Raw genomic sequence first — 18,797 nt, 5'->3', positions numbered from 1 at the left:
TGAAACTGACACAGCACAGAAGCAGATTGCCCAGAGAAGTTGGATGCCCCAACCCTGGAAGTGTTCAAGGCCAGGTTGGATAAGTAGCCTGCTCTAGTAAAAGGTATTCCTGTCTGTGGCAGAGGGGTTGGAACTAGATGATCTTTAAGGTCTTTTCCAACCCAAACCATTCTGTGATTCCATGGTTTAAAAATCATCTTTTACAACAGTTCATCTGCAGCTATTTGTCAGGATTTGATCCCGCTAGTGCTGAAGTAAATTTTGATGCATGTGACGGCGTTTAGTGACAACATTCGGAAGAAGAGGTGCAGCATATGAAAGAAATACAATGGAAAGAGGAGGTGCAGATAGGCTGGGGCAGGCACTCAGGCTGGGCAAGCTCTTCAGAACATTATGTCCTGCTCAGGCAGTTTTAAGAGAACAGTCTTGGTGAAGCAATGATGCTCTATGATTGAAGTTCAGTTCAGTATCATCAAGTTCAGTTTTCAGCCATTTCTGGACTCAGGAGGAGAAGCAAACTGAAATCAACAGGAGCATTTCCACAGATTTCAGTGGGAATTTCATTAGTCTGTCAATCTCTAAGCTTCATTTTCCCATCGCCTCACTCTGGGTAAACACTTATATAACAAGTGAAGGAGGTTGCTTTCCATGCGACTAAAGAATCCTCCTGTACTGTGCATTTGTCAGCTCTGGACATGTCTGCAAAAGGCCCTTTGAAATCAATCAAATAGTCTTTTCCACAAACCTGCTTTTAAGATTTCTAAGATAGCATGAAATTGTGGCCTCTTGGAGCTGCTTAAAATCTTACCAAAATAACAAAATACAAGACTCAGAGTAAAATGTCCTTTTCAAAAAATCACTACCACCATAGAAGGAACTAAAAACCTCTCAAAAGCACATTATTTCTGACATAGAAAGTGGAAGGATTCTGAAAAGGTGTCCTGACCCCACAAGTTCATCCAGAGAAGATGCTGCTACATTTTCATATTTAGTGATCACTTGTTTATTCTTAACTCAACTCTCATGCCTTTGGTTTTTATTTGTGCTTTTCTACAAGTCCATTGAGCCTGAAGAGTTTAGGTGAAATTAGGTTCACAAGCTAAATTGTTTCCATTGCCTAAATTTCTAAACATGGAGTTTTAAGTGAATTATTAAATTTTAAATATATATATATGTACATATATATATATATATATATATATGTACATATACACGCTGATATTTCCCTAAAGAGAATCTGCTATTTTACCCCATAGTGGTTTCTCTTTACGTGCTCTGCACATCCATGAAATTTCCTTTTGCACACACACTGGCAGGAGTGTGTATGTCTGCTCATCCAACTGCTGCCTGTCTTTCCAGGCATGGGGCTAAACAGACCCCAAGGAAGACAGAGCATGGAATCTTCTGTAAGCAGTTTCCACAGCATCTTTATCTACTTGGTTTATTTCTTGTATGCAAACTTGTGCATGAACATTTTTTTGGGTTTTTTTAACATAATTTGTCCACATTTCTTTTTCAGTTGACATATTTTCATTTCCATTTGTTCATTTCTGGAACTGTTGTATTTTCAGTTGATTTCATAGGTGGACTTGACACATACTCCTACCGACAGCCCCCCCAGGAACATGTTGAGTTAAGGCCTGTAAAGCCTGTAGGTAAGGTTCTGGTCCCACGGACCACATTAATCCTTCTAACTGAACTGAACTGAAAGCTAACCTTCTCCTAAAATAATTTGGGCATCAGATTACTGATAATTTAATTATATTTTAATTAGATCTTAATTAAAAATTAATCCACATAACACATTCGAGTAAGGGCACTTTGTCATTGATGGCATATCTGCTAAAGCGAGGATTAGGAGATATCACCACGTCTGCCACGTCGTGCCTCATCTTAACGCAAGGAGAGGCTCTCACTGAAGGATGGAATTGATTCCTTGCTGAATTTTTAGCAAGAAAAGAGCTGGTGTAGAGATTCTGTGGCTGCAGAAACCTTAATGAGATTAACCCATTTATAGAAAAGCAGTAGTTTTTACATTTGTCCACCTACTTAAAGTTTTGCTGAAAAACCACTTAAAATCTATCTGTAGAATTTCACTCGAAATTAATTATCTCTTTGTCATCACTTATTTGCTTGAACAATAAAAATCATTTTCATAGACTCTTCCTGCTTTGCTACCTTATGAATAAGGTTGAATGCATATCTATTCTTTTTATCTGGAAAAAATTAGGATATGGGGTAACATTACTAGTATATGTATTTTGGCAGAAGCTTATATAACCTCAAGTAGATGGTGTTTAAAAGTATTTTTGGTAAACCAGAATTTGTAATTTGGAAATTCTTTATGACTGGAACTTGTTGTGATGTTGCTCTCTGTCTTTAAATTTACCTTTGGGCCTTTCATGCCTCTTAAATGCAGCATGAAACACACACAGAGCTAATTGACTGAAACTGATTTAATGACTCTATTTTACTTATCAGTTAATAGAATTAGAATGGGTTGAAGGTTTTTCCTGGTGTATGCATGTGGCACGTGCTAGGACTTTTAATTTAAAATGGACAATTGCTAAAAATTTTTGGGGGTTAGAACTTGACACCTGAACTTTATGACTTTATTAATTTTTGCAGGTTTTTATAATATATTTTATTCATTATGCAGCTTTTAATTTGTAGAATTAAACAGAGGCAAAATTTTACTAAAAATTTATCTAAATAATATAGAATATGAAGGCCCAAAATTATGGTGTACACTAGAACAGGAGTAAATAACACATTAAGACAACTAGATGAAGTTATGAACCTTCTAACTTTTGACTAAGTACATGCTCTACATTGAATTCTACATTTCTTTAGTAATATTTCTTTAAATGTCTATTTTGCTGCATTTTCTGTGAGAAAGATGACTGCAAAATGAGGATTTGAACCTTCTGAATAAGCTGCTAGACTAAGAAGTTAAATTGATATTTAGGAGCAAGAAGGCCACATCTGCAACATTTACACCTCTCCATAAAAGATTTTAATCTCTAAACCTGCATTCAGACTAGCTTTAAGCATCTAGTGCGTAAAGGTTTAGTACTTTCTTAGCAAACCTACTATAATTAAAGAAGAGCATAAAATAAATATCCATTAAATATTTACAAATACATTCCTGCAAAATATATGCATTTGTTTTGCAGTAGAAGGGTCACAGCATCTGATAATTTCTTCTTGATAGAAGATTTTCAATAAATAGCTCAAGGGATTTGGAGGTTGTTGGTGATCTTACAATACTGGAGAATAAGAGTAATCTTTCCATTTCCTATGAATGCATATCCTTGTACTGCTGGGAAGGCCTCTCTGGCCTCTTTATTGCTTCAAGGAGTATAAAACTGGGACAGAAATTATATTGGGTTTCCTTTCTAATTGATGTTTTTCTTGTATGTACTGAAAGACATAGAGGACCTTTATCTAAGCTGGGAGGGAAATTATGTCAGTGATCAAAGTCTGAGTTAAAAACCAAATTGCTGGAAATAATGTGGTCAGTGGATTGTGCCAGAACTTTGCAGATGCTTTTCTCCCTACAGCACATTAGCCTTCTTGACTTCTTTTGATAAGTTAATTGCTATATGTATCAATTATATACAGTCTGAAAATTCTTTCTATCTCTAAAAAGTGACTTCTGGTGTCTAGGCTGTGCAAAACTCCATTTCTGAGAGTTAGAATTCTCTTAGAAGTGAACATGAATAATGCTTGTAAAAATACACAAAAAGCCTTTACAAATGTGACTTTATAGATGAAAGCTTGGCTGTGTTTCACTTTTTATCATCCCTTTTATTTTTCTTATTTCATTCAAAAATTAACTAAACACAGCCCATTGAAAGTACAAGGCTCTGTGGTCCCATCCATGCTATGCAGAAGACAGTCTGCTTTTATCAAGTGCTCACATTCAGTATAATGTCTGCTTAGTGCTACCGTAATTATTAATGATTAGCAAGACTAAGATTAGTTATCCTTCTCACCTCTGAAGAGAAGTTAAATTTGAACTTGTTCTCATGGGGAACAATTTTTAATCCAAATACGAATGATCATGGCTTGCCCGTTTGCTCTTTGTTCTGCCTGTAACTCCATTAGGCTCTGGGGCAAGGAGAAGCAGGATCTTTGCCCTCAGCCATGGAGTTTCAATTAAGATGTGTTGAGGCAGAAGACAACAGGGGAAGTAGAAAAAATATCATGGTGTTGTGTCATTTGGGACTAAGCATATGGACTGTAAAGAAAACTGCTGTGCCTGTTTGAATCACAGTATCAACAGCCAGGTCGTTCAGTAATATTTAGAAATGCTTAATGCACTGATATGTGGAAAAGAGAGGAGCATGGTGGCTAGCAGGAAAAAATAAGAAGCTACATTTTGGCTTGCATTAGAGATTATTATTATTAATAATAATTATATTATAATAGAGGTTAATAATTATATCATAATCATGCTATAATAAGAACAATGTACTAATATAATAATGAAAATTTTAATTATAATTGTAATAGTAGTAATAATAATAAAATAAAATAAAACTACTACATCTTTCAGCAACTCTATCTGGACAGACACAGAATCCCTAATTCCAGTTAGGGATGTCCCTAGCCTTTTTAAAACTATACTAATTTGTGCTTGTGAAATTGGTCCACTGTATGAGAAACGGTGCCAGTGGAGAGGTCACCACTCCATGACACATCTGTGTGATCCTGTCCTGTTTGTATCTTCTCCTGAGACTTTACCCATCTTCAAATTGCTCCAAAAGACCAACATAGATTTTCCAAGATTACACAAGTGAAAATGGTTACAGGGAGTGATGTGAGAATACACAGATTCAACAGATGTGTCACTGTGATGAGGACTATAAATAGTGTTAAGTCCAGTTCAAATGCTCATGTTTGTGATCAGGTCACATCAGAATTTTATAACTGGGTGCAAATATGTCTCAGGATATTGAAATATATTATGCTAAAACGAACAAGTGTATATATATAGTATCATATTATATATATAATATATATCATATATAATAGATATCAATATAATATCATCTATTGTATGAGCCTCAGATATGCTTTACCAGCTATGGGACTTATCCCAAATGTTTATTGCTTTTGTGGCATGCATAGCACAAAGCTACTGCTTTGTACCCAGCCTTTCATTCTTGACCATATAGTTGAGTCTCGCAGCTGATGAAATTATTGACCATGTGAGATTTATCCACTTGTTCACTAGTTGCTAACCTCTCAACTTCTATGAATTTACAGCTTATAAATTAGAAGATAAATAAAATAATTTTCATTTGTGAGTAATTCTTATATCTTGCTTTTTAGGTCGAAGTAAGTAATGAACATGGACTCAAGACTTCTGCTGCTGTAGCTGAAGAAACAGATTTTAGAAAAAAAAAGACCAACCTTGTGAATCATCGTTCCGGAAGAAACGCACCACATCTGTTCCTCACGGCATGTGGATTGTTCTTCCCACAGGCTCAGTGTCATTATCAACGTTGTTATTTCGTAGATCCTTGTAGATGATCTTGAATTTTTAAATAATTTACTTATATGGACACTTGTAAATTGTAAATTTTTTTCTTTTTTAATTTCAGTATTTTTACAATGTTTAGTGTTGAGGCATGAAAACAAAACAACCTGTAAAAACTAGGAGGAGGGTGCGCGTCTTTCTCAAAAGTTCAGTATTTTTTGACTGAGAGGATCATACTGTGCCTGGTCAAGACTGTGTCAGTAAACAGTAATTTTGACTCTAGAATACACAGCAAGAGTCAAACCCCAACAGTGATCAAGAGATCATTTCGATGCTGTCTTTAGAATTCACAATGTCTACTCCTTGCATTGTTTGAACTGCTGAATGCAGTAGGGATTGATGTATGACTCTTCTTACCCAGATGTTCAAGCACTAATGTACTCACCTGATTATTGCAATTCATATATGACTTCTCCTTTCCTAATCTCTTTTGCTCCAAGTCCATCTCAAGTAGCTGTCTCTGATTTGAAGAGAAGTAGGATGACTGCTCAATGGATGTCCAACTCTAGGAACCCTTACACCCAGGGCTGTTTAGATGTCTGTGATTTGCACATTTTTAAACTCCTTTCCTCCCTTCTCCCAGGAACAAGCCAAGCATGAATGTACAGTACAAGGCACCAACTGAAGCCTTAGAAGCCTCTGGGGACTAATTTTTCTCTTAATTTAAAAGTAAACAAGCAAAACTGAAAAAAATGTGTGTAAAAATTTGTAAAGTTATTTGTAAATACTTCTAGACAAAGAACATGTATGTAACTGTGGTATTTTGTTTTCTATTCTGTCACCACTAGCATAAAGTGATACACAAAGCTATATTCTCTGGAGAGCTGGCAGTCTTTTTAACAGAACACTTTGTTTCTTTCATCTTAATTACAGTTAAAGTGCTGTGTAGATTTGTATGCCCCAGAGAGACTCATCTCTCTACAGAGCCTATGTGCCTCAACATTGAGCAGAAACATCATGAGGGTTTTGAGTCTGTTTGTGGTTTTGCACTTTCCTCACTTAAACATTTAATTGGTGGGACAGCCAGGAAGGCTGTTCCTTCTGACCTGTATTTCTCTACCTCTGCACCAGAGGCTGAACAGATGCCCACAAAGTTCCTCCACAGGTACCCTAAGAAATCTTCAACTGATCTAAACAACATTCAGGTCCTGAATTTTCAGTCTTCTCTTCTATCATGTATTTTCAAGTCTGAGCAGGTGAGAGCTAGAAGAGATCTTGTCTTGATTCTTTCCCTCCTAAAATCTGTGTAGCTTACCAATATGAACATATTGGGGATGCTAATAAATACAGTGAAAGTAGTCTAATATTTTCAGGTGACAAGGGTCTTCTGGTACATCCACCTGCTTTCCAGCTGGTTAATTTAAAGACCTCACTGACTTTGGAGAAAACACACCCTAAACTTTGGTTAACCTTCCCTGAAACTGAGTATGATCTAAGTGTTAAGACAAAGTCAACAAGAAATGGCAACTGGAGAAAACCCCTTCTTTAGTGTTTCTGGGGCTGGATATACCTCAAATGAAAGCCCTCAGCTGAACCCAGTGCTGCCCTCAGAACCAGGTGGGAAGAACAGGAATGAGTGCTACACCGCTATTGATGGCACAGGCTCAACACACAGTTCTGGCAGGGATTTGGAAGTGTGTGTTTGATTTTCTGCCAAGGCATGTCTGCTGGACCATGTTTTACAGATTTGTCTGAATGTGTCTAAAACCTGTCTTTCTGTAGGTCCTTCAGAACTGTGTACATGCCACAAAATTTCTGCGAAGACAGGACCTGAGTTCTCTTCCATTTGCAATATCTATCATGTTTTAGCCAGGGAACACAAGCCAGTATATCCCAAATACACTTAAAATCTCAGAATCATTACCAATACAGTGAGTGTGCCATCTGTCTTACTTAACAAACAGAACAATTCTGTTTGAGAAGAATTTGTCTTCATTAGGACCAGCCAAAATGCAGACTGTAATGCCAAAGGAAACTGTCATTCTTTTCTAAACTGAGACATCCAAAATAGTATTGATCAACCTGTACATGTTGGGGTAAAAAGATATCGAGAATAATAAATGCATTTGACTGTTAATTGCTGCGTCCTGTAATATAGCAGGACATACTGGTAAACATTTTTGTAGGAAGCCTTGAGTAGTTCCTTTATTTTTGTAAAACATACTTTCAGTAAGGTGTTAGGTGAGTGCCAGATCAGCCACCTATGTAGGAAATAAATGTTGACTCTCTAAATAAACTTGGATAGTTTTCTTAAGCTTAACTGAACCATGCAATTTCAGGAAATGACTAGGTTTGTACTGCAAAACAGAATTTGCTGACAGTCTTAAAACCTCGGAGATTATCTGTTGCTACAAACTGTTCTGGTGGCATTAATAAGTCATACTGTTACACTTTAGGACAGCTGAAGATCTGTCCTTCAAACTTTTAGACTTTTTTTCTTTTCCCAAGTTTCTGTTTAATTCCAGTTTTTTAGAGAAACAGATTTGCCACAGTACTTTAGCTGACAGTAAAAGTGGGTATGAGACTGTAGAAATATGGCACTACATGTTCACTAAGGACTGAGCCAGGAAACTGAACCAGTTTCTTAAAAGAGTGGCTGATGTCTTGAGGATCTGAAAACAAAAACTGTAGCAAGAAATTAACAGACTTTTGCCTGGTGCAGTGACAGACATATCATGATTATATATTACAAATTGTGGAATTCTTGTTTGGACTCTCTCATATCCGTAGAGATTTTTTACATAAAATTTGAAGTTTTTTGAAATTCAATTTTGATCTGAAGAAACTCTCTAAAATGAAAGACTTTACTGCTTGGGCTGCCTGAAGGGTGTTTTTAGTGGTAAGGTATGATGTTATAGAATATTTATATTATGATAAGATATGATACTAACAATTATAGTAATTTTCAATAGAGCTCTCTCAATTAAACCCATGGGAACTGATACCTGGTTTTATCCAATAACGGCTTTCAGTAGTGCACGTGACATTGTCCAGAGAAGAGCAACAAAGTTAGTGAAGGGTCTGGAGCACAATTCTTTGAGGAGCATCTGAGGGAGTTGGGGTTGTTTAGGCTGAAGAAAAGGAATCTCAGGGGTGCTCTTATGACTCTCTACAACTCCCTGAAAGGAGGCTGTAGCCAAATGGGGTTCAGCCTCTTCTTCCAGGCAGCTAGTGATAGCATGAGAGGATATAGTCTTGAACTGCACCAGGGGAGGTTTAGGCTGGACATTAGGAAAAATTTCTTTACAGAAAGGGGGATAAGACATTGGAATGGGCTGCCCAGGGAGGTTGTGGGATCACCATTCCTGGAAGTGTTTGGGGAAGGGCTGAATGTGGCAGTCAACGCCCTGCTCTAGTTCACGTGGTGGTGTTTGATCACAGGTTGGACCTAATGATCTCAGAGGTCTGTTCCAACATATTCTGTCATTCTGTGATTAAGACAATGTTGTTTACTGTATATTATTAATTGGAATTTGAAGCTGGGGTATCTGGTTGCTGGTTAGCACGAGACAATGCTAACTTTTCTTATTTTATGAGAACACATAGCTGGGTCACTAAAAAGCCTGCAGTTCTGCACCAAAAAATGGCAGATTTTAGCCCAAACTTCAAGTGCAGAGTTCTTCATGCACAGCTGCCATGCAGGACTCTTCCCCATGTTTGGATCCTGAGTTTCACCTCTTCCCCCAGTTGCCCACAGCTCAGGCATTGCAACACCATTGTCACCTCCAAGCACCATGTTGGCAGATGCAACCTTTTTCTCAACACTGACTGCAACGTGCTTCTCTGCACCCAGCTGCCTGCCTGTCTTTCATGTGGGGAGTAGCAGGTTGAAAAGGCCAACTCAACAATCTATCAAGGTCCTTTAACAAACTTTGACAGTGGAAAACAAAAATTGACGTCCCAAACTAATTGCCTTGCTTCCTTCCAGTATCAGCCTCATCTGGTTTAATTATAACTAATTACAACCTGGCAGCTTTTAAACAAAAAATTTCAGGTTGGGAAAATGTTCCTTCCATGTTAAAGCTTCAACATCAGCAGGAGGTTTTTCACAAATCAGTTCATCTCCTGCCTGCTATTCTGGGCGTTTTGACGGAAACCTTCTTAGTACCCAGCACAGTGATGGGGATATGCCACAATAGCACTTTTGCAGCAGAGTGGCCAGGTTGCATCCTGAGGTCATGTCAGATGGGTTACAGTTGCCTAAGGTGGAGGGTGCCCTCATCAATGCAACCCTAAAGAAGTGGTCTCTCTCCTAACTCTGCCCTGGGAGCTGACTATCCCTGCAACCGTAACTGGGGATCAGCCTGAAAGGTTTGTTAGTTTGCAGAGGTTTCTTGAGCAAACTAATACATGTGTTATAGATAATGGAGAATTCAGGTCTGTGAAAATTTTCCTATAAAGAAGATATTTTATATCAAGACTGCTGCTGCAGTGTTTGCCCCTTAGAGCTATGTCTGCATTGCATGCTGGCAGTGTGCTCCCAGCATGTCAGCTCAGATCACCCAGCATTACCAGCAGCACTCTGCTTCACTGTAAGGGGACACAAGGCAGTTCAGGACCCTAAATAATTATTTAGCAGCTAAGGACACAGATCTAGCCTGTACTGCTTGCTGTTTGACAGCTACATATAAGTTGTGCCGTTTTCCCTAGGCTGGCAAACATCTTTATTTATCTGCTGATAAATGATGGTTTCTTGACATAATTTCCACTTCCTTCACCGAAGTCACAGTTTGAATGATTCTCTTTGATTTTAAACAAATTAAACATCTGGATTTAATTCCTGCTTCCACATGAGTACCTGCTCATCCATCACACAGCACAGTCCTGGATGTGACAGCTTTGTGGAATAGCTGCCCTTGCATGGTCCGTTGCCTCTCAGAACCAGCAACAGACTCTGAAGATAGTCTCACTAAGCAGCAGCCATGCATAAATAATCCCAGGAATGCAAGGAACATTCTCCTTGTTTTGCTTGTTCCCCTAGGACCCAATATCACTTCTTCAAGCTTTCTGTCCCAGTTTCCTATTTATTTCACACCACCCAAATTCAACCATGTTTTCAAAACACTGCTGTAAGTCAGTGCCAGGCAGACTTGCTGAAGCTTGAATTTTAAGTTGGCTGCCTGTGAGTCATGAGTAATCTAATTTCTCATTTTCCACAACATTGCGTACCTGCCCAATTAGTAGAGCATCATACACAAGGAGGGGTTACGGCATCTCCTAGCACGTGATGTGTTTGGAATGAGAACTGTGCTACACATGAGCAAAGAAATCAGCTTCCAGTGTTGGCCCATGCTATTCATAAAATGTCACTGGTATGTTCTTATACTGCTTTATCTGCATAGCCAGAACCAGGGTGACAAGCAGGCTGAGTCCCAAGTGCTGGGGCAAATGCAAGCCAACAGCCTGTTTAAACAACCTTCTTCTCATATTTATAATCCACACTGCAATTTCTTGGTTTTCTCTTGGCAAGTAAAGCTGCCTGGCTTGTAAACTGTAGCCAGACCTTGAGGTGTGTGATCATGAGTAACCTTCTATGCCACTCTTATACACACACACACACACACACACACACACACACACACACACACACACATTTTAATAGTCATGGTTTGGTTTCTAAAGACTTTATGATTCCAATAAATCTTTTTTTCCTGAAGTTTAGAGAAGGATATGTCTGGGCTGCTGCAGGAAGTTTTCCTCCAAGCATCTGGAGGTTTGGAGAATAACACCAGTGGAGATCATTGCCCACCCATGGAAGCACCCCCAGGACCAATCCTGGTGCCACTGGCTGGCATCTCTGGAGGACACCCAAGCTGTGACTGTCACAGCAGGTCTCTACACTCTGCAGCAGCCTCCTGAGAAATAGCCCTGGGAAACCTCATGGGACACTTCTCCTGCTGTGCTGTGGGGCTGCATTTACCTGCCTTTAAGCCTTGGTCCTGGGCTGTGGTGCTCACCGATGCTGTGCTGTGGTTGTGTCTGTGCCTGGCCAGCGTCCCCACTGACCCCAGCAAAATACAAAAAGCTAATCTCAAGAAATGAGTCCCGATGTGCTTTTGATGATGAAACATTAAATTCATGCACTCTGATAAAGATCTTTTATCTAAATTAGGACTTCATTTAAGGTAATCTGTGTGCTTGGGGAAACACTAAACTCAGGTATATATCTAACAGATGTATAATGTGTGTCTGATTCAAAAGGCACTTCTATTAATCTGCCTAGCTAGTAAGAAATTAGTCTAGTGGCTAGTTGAATCTCATCAAACCTATTTCACATCACAATAATCTTAAAAGAAAAATCAAGCCTGGACAGGCAAGCACTGAGTAGTTTAATCTCATCAAACCTATTTCACATCAAAAATCAAGCCTGGACAGGCAAGCACTGAAAAAGAGATTTGGGAAAAGAAAGAAAACAGAAAAGACAGCACACTAAAAACAGAATTCTGTAGTTGAAAGCAAACAAAACAAAACAAAAATAACCAAAAAGGGAAAAGAACAGTGATCTTTATTTTTAACATCACCCTGTAGCAGAATGTTCAAAATTATTATTTATTAGAATGAAAAGCATCACAAAATACAAGCACACAAATACATATCTCTGTCATTGCTTTTCTAATAGAGTATGGTTTATGAAAGCTCAACTAATTTTACAGCCTGCCTTTCCCCATTAAAACCTAATATGCCAAGAAATATGATGTACAAAGGAATACTAAAAGGAAGTTTTGGCTGCTGTTCTGCTGAGCACGTTGTGCCACCTCATGGTTACTGACGGAAACACCACCACACTCAGTGCTGTGTCAGAAATACAGCAGAGGAAAAAAGTAGCACATCTGAGTTATTGGTATACATTGCTGAAATGTCAGAATTCCCACTGGGATCAATCATTGCAGAGTGGCAAATCAATCTTTGAATTATATATAAAGACAAAGTGCTGTAAAACACATCTCCTTTTAACAGTTGAATTTGCACCTTTACTGCAAATATATTGCTAACATAACATATAATTCAATATTGACCTGGTACTAGCCCATAAATGCCACCTCCTGTGGAGTTTCTGTGTTTAGCTTGTTTCAGAAGGTTGCCATTATCTGGAAGAACATGCTGTTATCCCCTCCAGGAAGTATCTCTTTGCCTCTTTAACAAGAAGACATAATGTTTAGTTACAACTGGATAACTAACATGAAATTACAGTCTTGGATGTATATAGCATACATTTAATTACTGAATTTGGATTTTACCATGACCTTAAAGTGAGAAGATAAAAAACACCCAGAACCTCAGTAGAATATGATTTTCATTTGAGTCAAGAGTTCACATACAAAGACCAGGTTACATTTTTCCATTAGAATAAATTATACAAAGTAGAAGGGGAAGCTGAATTGATGTGACCTGGAGTGCACAGTCAGCTAGGTGATGGCCAGACTCTTAGCTACACTAAAGTTACTTTGGAGAAAATGTTTGTTAAAATGAATGGGTTAGACTCAGATAGCTCGTGCATGAACAGAAATAAGCTTGGGCATTTCTTTATACAAAATATTGAAGTTTAGCAGTCCAGAGGCCTAACATTAGCAAAGGAGCAGGAGGAAAGGAGCTGTGTCTCTCTTGCTTTTGTATGAGGTTTGTGATAATCAAGCTGTTAATTTGGGCATCTCAGTCCACCCCAAAGTCAGAGGAATGAGGAACAAATGTACTTCCCAATACTCTGATTTTACTTCCCTGATCTTTCAATAAAGCATACTTGGCTGCAGAAAATTCAGAGCATGGTCATCTTCTGAGCATCTGAGGAAATGGAGATAAAGTAAAAACATATTTAAAAAAAATATTGATTAGGCACATACACATGGCATTATGAGAAGTGGAAATGAGGCATGAAAAGGTTAGGTCTTCAGAGTTTTTTCTATGACTTGGTTAACTCACAAACAAGATGACCTATCCAGGACCCATGAGAAATGACTGCATAGCTTAAAACTCCTCTTCAAGAGAGAACCACAGTCTTTCACCGTGACAGGTGATAGAGAAACCTTACCTGGATTATCTGTCAGCAAGAGATTTATAGGATAACTTTTTTGTAAAAGTTAATGTGAAAGTCTAGCACTGTTTGCATTTGTAATATTCAGATTCTCTTATTAGTGTAACTGTGCCCTGTTTTTTGATGCACACCCAGAGATAATAAAATACTTTTGATTTATATGTCTAGAAAGACTATGGATGGATTCTATCCCTCTTGTCCAGGGATAGATACAAGAATACTTCTTGGAGCAGTATTCTGCAGCACAAAATTACTGATACATTTTGGGATTGTCCTCATTACTCTGTCTTGTCAGAAAGTCTGTATTCTTAAAGGATGACTTACTGTGCAAATAAATTAAAATGCCAGCCTCATCAGAAAAAATACTATTTTTTTTTCTGCTCACAAGCAATTGATAGCTACAGCAAAACAAAATACTTTCATTTAATAAAGTTTTTGTAGTAATAGAAATGTTTTTATTCAAAAATGTTGTAAGCTTTTAAACTCACAATTCAGAAGTATCTAATCACCCTGAAACTTCTTTCCAGAGGTTGCTTAAGCAAGGAGATTATGCATGAAGCAAATGCAACACTGGAGTCAGAATTTTTAGAGAGTAAAGAATGCTATAAATATAATATATATAATATAAATTTTAAAAGCTATAATAAATAAATAAATAAAAAGAAAGCTATAAATATTATATATATAGTATAAGCAAAAAAAAAAAAATAAGCAAGGAGATTATGCATGAAGCAAATGCAACACTGGAGTCAGAATTTTTAGAGAGTAAAGAATGCTATAAATATAATATATATAATATAAATTTTAAAAGTTATAATAAATAAATAGATAAATAAATAAAAAGAAAGCTATAAATATTATATATATAGTATAAGCAAAAAAAAAAAAAGCTAAAAATCCCTTCTTCCCTTACTTGCAGCTTCTGGAGCTGATTTGGCCAGCCATGAATAATGTATTGTAGGATTGGCTTCCTACCTTTTGAGATCTGTTCTGTTCATCCAGTGTAGCTATTACAACTCTCAATCTGCTCTGAGTGACATATAATTTTGCATAACATTAGGCAGCATATTGGAAGTGGGGAGTCCTTAATAAATACAATTTTTGCTTCCAAATTACATACAGATGACATCCTGGAGATGACTGGAACACACACTCCAAAAGCGATCTTCTGAAAGCACTCACATCCCCTATAATGACATTTAAAACAAATTATGAAAACTTGCTTGGGCCATTGCACCAGTAATTAATGGTATGTACTTCTGTCTTTGTCCTTCTGGAGAAGAATGAAGATTCAACTTCCTCTGTAGAGGTGGCTGTTTATTTGAACACAGATATTACTCTGTGTTACCAGTTAGTGCAAGCCTAACTGGAAAAGAAGAAAATGCAGGACTTTTCTCTTTATGCTAGGAGAATGCAAGGTGTTCTGCTAGCCTAGATTTGCCACAAACACTTTAAGGGAACACAGACACTTGGACTTCTCTGAAACAGCGCCGCTGCTGCTGAGACCTCAGCCTCATGGCCCTCATGGTATTGTGCCTGTGATGCTGTGGGACTTGCACTGTCATATTTAATCTCTTGGTATCACACATTGTGGAAAGAGAACAATAATAGCTATGTTGCACTTGCTCACAGAAACTGAATGTTTGGCTTATTGCATTTAGCAGTGCTGCTGACTACCAAGCATGGAAGCCATAGTAGTAGTTCCCAACCACCTTCTGGATTCAATTTCCATTGACTCCAGATGCTCATGTTGCTGCAAAGACAAAGGACCAAGGCTGTATCTCAATCCAAGTGCAAATTTGTGCTGTCATCAAATTCCTTCATTTTTCGCCTTTTCCCCAAAGTCTAGTCTGGAGAGGGGGGCCATCGTCTGCCCACAGCTGTGCTTGGCAAAGATGAGGGCACAGCAGCTGTTCAGGCTGTGCATCACCCAGAGCAGCAATGAGGACGGGGCTTCAGGCACGAGCCCTCACCCACCATGGCTGTGGCATTGCCACAAAACCTCAGAATGGTTTTCAGTCAGGCTGGCTCTGAGTCCTGGCAAGGCTGGCACAGGCCAGGGACAAGAATTTTGAAAAACATATCAGACAAGAAGGCATAAGAAAGGCACTCTATATTAAGAGGGAAGAGGCAATTGAGAAAAAATATGCCAGTGCAGGCTGACAGTAAAGCTGCCCACTTATATAAAAAATATTTTTTAAAGTGTGAGAATTATATGCAGCAGATTGTGCTGTTTTTTCCACACACAACTCTAATAGGTATCCTTTAGAGACACATGAAGGGATTTAAGATATTAGGTGCTATACATGAGCACATATAGCTGTAGGGCATGGAGTTTTCTTTTTCATTTTCAGCTGCATAAACTAATTAAGCAGAGAAGAGTTCAGGAACAAAAAATAACTTGTCATTTATAGGACTGGGTTTTACCTATGTCTCTTTTTCCCTCAGGGGAAAAGTAAAAGATGTTTAAAAAATCCAAACAAAAAGAAAATAAAACCCACCAAAACAAACAAACAAACATACAAAAACCACTATAAGCCACAAAACCACCCATGGAATAGGTTAAAAGATTCAAGTAGAAACTAGTCTTCATTGTAGTTTAGAGTGCTTTCAAACCCTTAAAGAAGATTGAAAACACTATAAGGAAATCTGACACAGTCCTCAGGCTCCCCAGCTTTGCATTCACTTCAGTGCTTAGTCAAAAAGTGACCACCAGTACTCCGTGTGCCTGCTGCAGTTACACCTCATGACCTCCTATTGCCCTCCCCAAAACTCTGTGCTATGTAGGTTTGCTGTTATTTTTCCAACATCAAACAAAACCCAGAAGAATTTATTAAATGTTTTTATGAAGCAGAAAAAAAGACTTTGGCAAAAACCACACTGCAAATAAAAGGTGTTGTAAAGAGTATAATATAGCGAAACTGAATTTAAATTATGGGGATCCTTTGTGTAGGGTTACTTCATGGTCATTTACCCCTGCCCAGAAATTGCACCACTTGGTTTCATTATTAATATTAGAGTATTAGCTTTGATCCAGCTGCAAAAAAAACCCTTGATTTTTCCAGTATGAATATACAGACTATTGGTACAGTAAAATTAAGTCTGGTGCTACAATGCACCTGTACCTTGAACACAGCATGATTAATGCATGTGCTTATTTGGGCAACCCTGGTCAGCTATAGGAAATTGTCTTTGAAACCAGCCCTAATAGTAATAAAAATCAAGACCTGGACCCATCAAGACATTTGGATAATCTCCACAGCTTTACACCTGTCAGCTTCTGTAACTCTCATCTGCCTCTTCAGATGAGTCTAGCTCACTCTGCCCCACACATCTGCATCAGGTCCTGGCTACTCCTGCAAGGTGAGTGGGAAGCCCTGGTGTAGCTGTAGGTAAAGACAAGCCCAAGTCATACAGGGTTTGATGTGAAAATTGATTTCATACTTCACAAATGAGAAGTTACATGCTCCAGTCTCACCTTTTTCTTTAGTGAAATAACATCTTTGCTGTGTGGCACCAATGACTTCCCCTCCATGGGCTGAGGGGGTTGACTGATGGAGGGGGGAAGCTGAGCAATGCACAGGTAGAGGGCCAATGCCTCAGAGAAAGACATTTCTGTGATGTGATGGGGCCTGGTATGGTGGAATTACTCATCAGAGTGGTGCCTCCTCACCACCACTTTTCCCTCATGGGGGCTTGAAGAGCCCTACAGCATTGCTGCTACACAGCAGGCTCACTGCTGCAGAGTTAAGGAATTCTCCTGGAATTTTACTGGTGGAAGGAGATTCCTAACACTGAAGGTCAAATGATGAATAACTATTTCATCCTCCTCCTCATCCACAAGGCTGGGATTTCCATCTTTCAGACACTGACAGGCAGGCAGATGACTGAAAGCCACAGGTACATGTCCAAATCAACAACAAGGGTCAGCTGGAAAGTCCAGTGCCTGAAGTAACACACAGTTCACCAGCTGCAGCTGCCATGTCTTGCTTCAGCTTCCATCCAGGAGCTAAGGGCCAGTTTCTTTCATGGTGCTGATGTATTCCTTCTCATTTCCATGTGTCTGCTGTATTACAGCAGCTGTCCCAGCAAAGCTCAGCGTGCTCATGATTGTAGAAAAGTACAGCAGCTTTCAGCAGGCAGAAGGCAAACGCAGTCAGGGGAGGGTGGCAGCTGACTGCCAGCTGCATGGCAGGTCTGGATGAAGCTGACCCAGGCTGGGCTTCCTCACATTCCTGTCTGCAAGGATGCTTGTGCCCAGGGAAGGGTTGTGGGCTTTCCTTGCCCTTGCAAGAGGGGAAGGGGCAGGGCTAAGGCATGGTTCAGTTCAGTTTACTGTAGTTGTGATAGGAGGTGTGTAGCTGGGAGTCAGCTGGGATGCTCACCTGAGTGACCCCTCCTTGGGCTGTTGTCAGACACCAACACCAGCAGACAGAGCATCCTCCTTCATCTGAAGCTCCTCACAGGCTGTCATGCTGTCCTGCCCATCCTGGCACTGTTAGACCATGATGTTGAACACACCATGATCCAGGTCCCAGGCTGCTCTGCAGTCCTGTGGCTGAGCCAGGGCCCCATCTCCAGGTGGAAGATTCCACACTGAGCTGAGGAAATAACCAGGATAAGTAGCCCAGAGATGTTGGAATGACCCAGCCTGGCTGCTGTCGCTTGGCCAGTGTCATTCATCACACCAAAGCAGCCTGCAGCTTAGCTGTAATGATCAGAATAAAGCTGTTGGGGACAAAAGAGGAAAGATAGGGCCATAATCAGAAATGTCTAGAAAGCATCAGCTTTTTCTACCGGAAATTTTCATTCTCAAATTTCTGTAGTTAATGGCATTAAATGAAAATGCTTTGCAGATGCATAATATACCAAGGCTCAGAAAATCTGAGAACAGCAGATGGCTTATACACATCTGAGGAGCTTTTTAATAATAAACAAATAAATAAAGATTGGAGAGGAGTGTCAGTCATGCATCTTGTTAGATGTTTAATCAAGCAGCTGAGACATCCCAATTTTTAATTGCCTTTATTTTTTAGAGCCATGGTCTAATTTCAAATTGCACAAATGAAGCTCTTTAATTTTTCTTGTCTGGTTTGAAGTTTTAGTATCTAGATGATAATTTATCAGGAAGTTCTGCAGGACACAGAGAACAAGATAAATACCAAAAATTCTGCTACACATGAAAGTATGAGATCATGTTTCATTTTAATTACTTCTCAT

General features: G+C 39.0%; 1 protein-coding gene and 1 long non-coding RNA gene across 5 annotated transcripts in view; one reads left to right on the top strand and one right to left on the bottom strand.

Moving 5' to 3' along the window:
- The window catches only part of NKAIN3 (sodium/potassium transporting ATPase interacting 3), a 337,666-nt gene extending 331,310 nt beyond the window's left edge, over positions 1-6,356 (top strand). For 2 of the 3 annotated variants that reach the window (XM_039702919.1, XM_039702920.1), the window contains exon 6: positions 5,341-6,356. In XM_039702919.1, the coding sequence (XP_039558853.1) occupies positions 5,341-5,354 (14 nt within the window). In that variant the 3' untranslated portion in view covers positions 5,355-6,356. Of the gene's footprint in view, positions 1-1,571; positions 1,656-5,340 lie in introns of all 3 variants that reach the window. The other variant, XM_039702918.1, reaches the window with a different exon arrangement.
- A 5,679-nt stretch (positions 6,357-12,035) lies between these two features.
- On the bottom strand, positions 12,036-18,560 carry LOC120499352. 2 transcript variants are annotated; one of them, XR_005626857.1, is made up of 3 exons: positions 17,056-18,558; positions 14,553-14,764; positions 12,036-13,327 (listed from the first exon to the last, which is right to left on the bottom strand). It is a non-coding gene; the product is annotated as an uncharacterized LOC120499352 (long non-coding RNA). The 2 variants fall into 2 exon arrangements; XR_005626856.1 differs by having other exon boundaries at positions 14,553-18,560.
- Between the last annotated feature and the right edge of the window lie 237 nt (positions 18,561-18,797).

This window comes from Passer montanus, unplaced genomic scaffold (assembly GCF_014805655.1).
Source record: "Passer montanus isolate IOZ18808 unplaced genomic scaffold, ASM1480565v1 scaffold16, whole genome shotgun sequence".
In the NCBI taxonomy this organism is placed as follows: Eukaryota; Metazoa; Chordata; class Aves; order Passeriformes; family Passeridae; genus Passer; species Passer montanus.
The sequence above is the reverse complement of the archived record's forward strand: the minus strand, read 5'-3'. Positions and strand labels throughout refer to the sequence as shown.